At 35.9% G+C, this 7,412-nt stretch overlaps 1 protein-coding gene across 1 annotated transcript; it reads right to left on the bottom strand.

Moving 5' to 3' along the window:
* Positions 1-1,915: 1,915 nt before the first annotated feature.
* Positions 1,916-3,175, bottom strand: LOC103971894 (expansin-A8-like). The gene is made up of 3 exons (XM_065090622.1): positions 2,985-3,175; positions 2,605-2,917; positions 1,916-2,525 (listed from the first exon to the last, which is right to left on the bottom strand). The coding sequence occupies exons 1-3, from the start codon at positions 3,118-3,120 to the stop codon at positions 2,222-2,224; spliced, it is 753 nt and encodes a 250-aa protein (XP_064946694.1). The 5' UTR covers positions 3,121-3,175; the 3' UTR covers positions 1,916-2,221.
* Between the last annotated feature and the right edge of the window lie 4,237 nt (positions 3,176-7,412).

Genomic DNA, 7,412 nt, shown 5'->3' with positions numbered 1-7,412 from the left:
GAAAAAAGAAGTTAAGATAGGATTTTTAAGTTAGAAATAAATATAGTAATAGCATAAGTTTAGTAAAATTAATGTAAATTAGGTAAGAATAGTATTACATATCTTTGGACTTTGAAGAATATCTTATGTAAGTATTTCAGTCCATTACGAATTGTCCTCATGTAAACATATCTCTTGATTAGAAAGTTTTTTCTTTTAATCTTCTCAAATTAGTCTTGATTCAATTCAAAATTCATTGTTTTGTAAAGTTTAAGAGAGTATAAATATGAGAAAAAAAAAAGTTTGAGATAGTTTATGAAGGGGTTTAAATACTATGAAAAAGGATTCCAAACGGTCAATTACTGTAATGTTGTAGCACGTTCCATCCGGTAGCGGACGGTCCACGTACCAATATACCATCGGACCGATATGTATCGCCCATAACTATAGCACAAGTCCCCGTATGCATGTTATAAAATGCTACTTCATGTCAACCCTCCTGATATTATATTGTCCATATGCATACATGCATTTCAAGAGGAATATTCCTTATCTTAGAATCTAGCTATTGTTCTTCTGTATCTTAGAAATGGGGTAGGATAGTGTTTAAAGAATCAAATTTGTATTGAAATGCAATACAATAACATATATGCTAGTCTGATATCACTTGTGGGTTAGGCTTTATGACCTTTCATAAAAGTGCTCATTGTGATGATAGAGATGTTAGTGGGATGAAGGCTTTAGTAACGTCAAATAAAAGACAGAATATTCATGTTGCTAAGACCTTTCTAATGAAAAGCCAACATACTTTTTGATCATCATAGGCCTGTTATCTAACATATTAAACATAACATTGTAGTTGAGATATCGGATTGGTTAATACATTAGCACATAAATGATAGGTCTAGTTCGAATTGACATATGAACATCATGTATGTCATTATATATATATATATATATATATATATATATATATATATATATATATATATATATATATATATATATATAATTTTTAAATTAAAAAATATATTAAACATTAATGGGTATGTATATTATATATATATATGACTTTAATACTAAATTATTTATTATAATGGGTAAATATCATGAGCTTAAAAAGCTTATTAAGATCATTAGTCAAAATACTTATCCTAAGGTTGATAATGATATACTAATCATATCTTTATAAATTAATATTAGTTTTTGTCCACTTTCGATGTGATACTAATTGGAGTTTTATCATTTTCCTCACTCAAGAGATTGACATTCTCGTCAAATCTCAATATAACTCAAATCGAATCTTAACATGATGCATGTGTGACATAACTTAGTGATGACTCAACGCTATGATGAGTCATCTAACTCCATTGAGTAGATTTTTCGAGTCCTATTACCATATTAGATTGACTCATATACCAAATATCATAACTCAAGCTTAATGGGTTAAATGATCTGTCAATTTTGTTTGGCCCAAACCCCTGGCATAAAGTCAATACAAAAATTAGGATATAATATTATAATTATTCGAGAGACTATTTATAATTCTAAAAAGGGGATGTTTTCAATACAATCTCATTTATTAAATAATTAGTATGAAATGTTATAAAGAATATACCGGTTTGGCTAACAAATATTAATCACTGAATGGTAATTATGTTTGAAAATTAGGACGTAAATCATCATATTCCAAGAACATAAAATACTCATGAATGAACCAAATAAAATAGGATACAATGATAGAGTGCAAAGAGGAGAAAGAAGAATTAGGATATGGAAGCAGTCTATGAAGTTGAAATGGCTGTCCAAGAGGAGAAGAAGAAGAAAGAAGAATTGGATCCAATGATGGGAAGAATTGAGAGACGCATTGATACTCGTCCATTCAAGAACACAAATCTGACAATGGGTCCCATTGATTTCCAAAGAGACAGTGAAGTGCCAAATAATATACTTGTTATAAATATGAGGCCACAACAAATACATTTGCCCACATCCCACAAGTACAACACCCTATTCCCCACAAAAGTACACATATATGCTTCACTCTGTCTTGTCCACCATGCATCTCAAGCCTTGCCATCCCTCCACAAGGCAAATAATCCATGTAACATCACGCATAACCAATCCAATCTTAAATATATACCTATATTTTCCAAGAGAGGCATGAGCGGGTGCTACGCAAGCAACCTCAGCTTTGGCATAAAGCCTCTCCCTCCTTGATGAGTAGGGTTGATGAGGTTAACTAGAATTGGCCTCCCTCGAAGGTTTGGCCAAACTGCCACCCGGCCGGCGCGACGTCGTTACTGATGACGGTCCGGCCGTCGCTGGTGGTGACCTGGAAAGAGAGAGACTGGCCATTGAGGTACGCGTTGCTCTGCCAGTTCTGCCCCCAGTTCCGCGACATCGTCTGCCATCCCGTGCTTGAGCCCTTGATGGCCACCGCATGCACGTCGCCGGCGCCCCCCACGTTGGTGATCAGCACCAGGTTGAAGTAGGAGTGGCCGTTGATGGTGAACCTGATCCCGCCCTTCTTCACGCACGGCACCCTGCACCCCACACACGATGAGCGATCGATCCATCGAGTAGCGCGCAGTTCGTTTGCATGTTGCAGCTAGCCGAGCTCACCTTCTGAAGGCCACCGGCACGATCCCGGCACGGTACTGAGCGATCTGAAGGAAGGCCGGCTCGGCCATGTCGAAGTGCTGGAGAGGGAGGTTGCACCATCCGCCGTTGTCGTTGGGGAGCGCGTTGTTGGGCGGGCAGAAGTTGGTGGCGGTGACGACGATCGACCCCGAGAGGCACCACTGCGGGTCGTCGTCGCACCTCAGCTCGTAGCAGGCCCCGCAGCTGGCCCCGTCGCCGAACAGCGCCGTGCTGAGGGCGGCGGTGTTGGTGCCGTACCCCTGGCTGTAGAGGTCGCCGTATCCACACGCCCCTCCTGCAATTCACATCCGTCATCAGCTATATCCGCACCTCCTGCAATTCACATGCGAACAAGGACTCACCCATGGTGCCGGAGGCATCCCCGCCGCCGTAGAAGGTGGCATGCGCGTTCTGCCAGCCGGAGTCCCCGGAAGTGCCAGCGACGAGAAGGCCGATGGAAGAGAAGAGGAAGAAGAGGGAGAAGCCAGGGAATGCCATTGGGGAAGAAAAGAGGAATCGCAGTTAGTTCCTTGATGAGATGGAATTGGAAGCCCAGCCGTGTGGCGGCCAGATTTATAGGAGGAAGGGAGGGGAGGTGACGGACGAGGCCGTTGCTACGTCCATGCAAGCCCCGCAGTAAATGTACAAGTGAGGCGCACATGCAGGTGCTGCGGTGAGGAACAGCAACGGCTGATGCCTGTCCCCCCACACTGCCCCTTTACACCGACACCAACACACGCTGTGTCATGTTCCTCCTCTGCCCCCATATCGACAACAAACCCATTCATGTCCATGTCAAGTAGTAATAATAATAATAATAATAATTATTATTATTATTATTATTATTATTATTAAATTGAATATATCTAATTTACTGGTGCCTTTTGCCCCCTCGAACGAGAGAAGCAAATCACCAGCGACAGCAACGACAAGTTCCCATGCACCGATGGAATGACACAAGTGAGGGTGAGAATTGGCTTCTGTCGTGAGGTAGTTGACACTCCCAATCTCGTTTAATGCACATTGCTGGCTTGAAGTGTTTGATGGATTTGACCGGTTGAACTTGGAAAGAGAAGGAATGCTGCTCTGTTCTTGGCGATAGAACGAGGCATAAGGCTGGCTTTGTTGGGAAAACACGTATATTTATGGGTGTTTGGTTGCATCCTAACTAATTTAAGTTTTTTTTTAATTATAGTATCATCCGATATATAATATTATAAAACTAAAAATTACTTAAATTATAAAACTATCGTCGATCATTTGTGTGGAGTCTAAAAGACGTGACTTGGTCTTGGACCGAAATAAACACATGACTTAAAAGTAAAAAATAGATACTATAAATATTTCTTGATTCAGTCTCTCCGATGTTTAACTTAATCGATACTCAAAGTAAATAAGGTATTTTGTTCTTTAAGTAGAATTTCTAAATGATGCATTGATTTTAGTATTTACTTATCTATGTGTTAAATCTTCGATGCTCCATGATGAATGGATAATTTTACCTCTATCGAAGATCAAAACACAAGTTGGATTCTGTCACAAATTTCTCTTATAAATTTCAATCAAAATGACTTTAAAAATTAGTCAAATCATCAAATAGTGGATGCTTCAAAACAATGTGATCCACTTGCAAATTAGAGCCGAACTTTTGGTCCAATGCATGAAATCTTTAGTTTTTCCATCCATATAATTATGATGTAAAATGTCTCGTATTAGATGATCATCGTATATGTAGCGTCCACAACTTGGATACTGCGATTGGGTAGCTAAACATTAGACATGCATGTCCACTTCTAATAGGAATGCATCACCACCTCTACAATTAATTATAAGATAAAAGTACTTGTGAATTTATTGTTTTCGAAATCCCAAATCTATCTCAAATTTTGATTCATACAAAAGTCAAACGATAAAAATATGATTTATGTGACATCCTAATTAGTCTCAAATCGGAAATGGGCTAAGGCTAAGTTTGACTTATAAAGGTTTGATGAGTTTACTACATTAACTCCGACTTCAGTATTTTGATTAGTGGTTTGGACGAACGGAGTTATTGGTCAGTTAGCTCATCAAATTCGGATCGTGACAGTTTTAACCTCTCAACTCTTAATAAGTGGATCTGATACGTCGCTAATACATTACGTGTCACTCCAAATTGATCATTATTTTTCAAATATTACTCGAACATATCTAAAAAGAAAATTAAGATAACAATTAAACATCCGACGTGAATTATAATAAAAAAATCAATCATCATTTCTCTTTAGTGTTAGAATTTGAATTCATGCTAAGTCTATCGGGTGCCAATAATCTAATTTTTATGTAGGTATGTCAATTAGAACATGAGTTGATAGTTGGTGGTGTTGTGATCCTTTCTAAAGCATGACCCACCATGTGAGGATCACATGGCATTCCGGGCATTACGGCAAATCCCATGACAGAGAGTGAGGTCTATATGCTATCTTCCTTTGGAGCCATTCCAATTCCCAACCACGTTAAATGATGGAGCTTTGTCTTTGTTATTAGATACGACATTGACCGACGACTACGATGTTGGAAGATGCTATGTCTCGATCCTCTCAACTAGAATATAACAAGTCTTCGAATGATGGAACATATTTTTATTGTGTTATTATTGTACATATTTTTATTCTCTGCTTTGATCTTCTCATCCTAATTTCATAGTAATTGTTCGTGTCGAAATAACATTTCTTTTGAAAAAATTTAAACATTTCAAATATCGATATGGAGGTAGAAATTTGTCGATCGATTTTTTTTTATCAGTATCTTATTTTTTCTATGAATCCGTTTCTAATCCACGATAAATATTAGTTAGAATTCATTAAAAAGTAAAAAATTCAAATTGATAATTCTGATTCAAATTGAATAATTCAACATATTCTATATTAATTGGAGTACATTTGTGTTTTTCTTCATGAATATGATATTTTTCTGAGCATTTTTTTATTATTTTTTAATCCCATTTTATCTTCAACTTGAGCAAACTATGATGATTTATCCTAATTTTCATGAATTTAATAGGATAAATCATCATGAATTTACTCATATTGTTTTATGAATAAGAACCATGGAAAAACATTAAAATTAATAGGATCCCTGTCAAAATCAATCTTCCTCAATCTAACTTTTAATTAGGATCCTCCAATTAAAGTTCATGATCCAAACTCTCTAACTAATGCGATGGACTAACCCCATCCCCATATTAATATTAAAAAAAACATCTTAAGTTAATTTCTCATCATATATAATGTTTAAATTGTTTAATTATATTTCAAAATTCGGGTTTGCTTAAATACATTACGAATTACAACAATTATTGTAGCATTTAAATCTCTGAATCTCTCTCTTCTTTCTATCTTCCTCTCATTAATAGAGAGAACAAAAGGTGGAACAATCCATGTTGCATGCAAATCCAATCCCTATTTGTCATGAATACTTAGCAAGCAATGTCGAAATCTACCACCAAACAAATCCATGGATGTTGGATCAACTCGATGCTAAGATTTCGCAATCAGTAGCTACACAAACACCCATGTGAGTGGTGGGGTTTTTGCATGTTGATAGGCTTGGAAGCATTGCTCCATGACTGTTTCTTGTGATGTGACATGACAACATCACTCCATGGCCTTGTCCTACCACTCGGATCGAAGTCCTCAAAGGGTGGTGGGTGCTACTATACTGTTTCTTCCATTTCCGTCCCTGCCTCCTTGCTCATGTGCTCGCCATGAGGAGTGAAAAGGACCTTGTTTTCATGGTGGGAACCTTATCTCATGAGGCACTCTCAGATCTAGTTGAGGAAGAAAAGGGAAGCTCGAGATCACGTCCACAACTGTGATGCTTAGTTTCTCGTCCATTTATGAGATAGTAGATGCACGATCGATCGATCGATTATATATTGATGGTATTTGATATCGAGTCCATCAAAACTATAGTACATTTACAAATGACTATATATGAATTTTTTTCGTTCATTAAGAGGTGTTTGACTGTCGATATTGATTAATAGAAAAGATATTATTAAAAAATAAATCATGATAAAATTATCATAATTCTCTTAATTTTTTGATGCTATGTTATCATGATTCTAAATTATAAAAATTATAATAATATATTATTATGATTCTATCAATAATGAAGATTATGATCTTAACGTAATATCTTATATTAGGAAATAACTTAATAAATATTTTATATTTATTATTAATTTAAAAAATTATGAATTATCATATTTTTGTAATTTTTCTTTATGTATATAAATTTATACTCATTATCAATAAAAACTCAACTAGTTATTATTTCTCATGATATCAAAGCCATAATTGCTTCAAAAAAAAAAATTCTTTAATTCTCTCTTTGTTATTGTTGCATTATGCCTCATCCTTCATCGCGGTTAAAGGTAGCATTACTCTTTGCTATTATTGCTTTGTATCTGATCTTTTATCGTGATTGAAATTAACATTACAACTTCCGTTGAATTTTATTAAACTTTATGCTCTAGCAAGCCTCTTTTTCTTGTAAGCTACCTCAGGTTTTTTTCTTTTGTATTTTTCGATATAATTGATAATGCTTCTTCAATTAGTCACTCATCTTATATCATCCCCAACTTTTTTATTCTTTAAAATATTTTTATCTCTATTATCATTATAGTCTAAGCTCCTCTCGAATTCACATCAACAAACTATAACTCTCAGTATATTCTATTTTATTCTCCTTTAATCGATCATGATTTTATAAATTACGTAGATGATATCATTGCTTATCCTCCATAA

This window comes from Musa acuminata, chromosome BXJ1-11, assembly GCF_036884655.1.
Source record: "Musa acuminata AAA Group cultivar baxijiao chromosome BXJ1-11, Cavendish_Baxijiao_AAA, whole genome shotgun sequence".
Taxonomy (NCBI): Eukaryota; Viridiplantae; Streptophyta; class Magnoliopsida; order Zingiberales; family Musaceae; genus Musa; species Musa acuminata.
The sequence above is the reverse complement of the archived record's forward strand: the minus strand, read 5'-3'. Positions and strand labels throughout refer to the sequence as shown.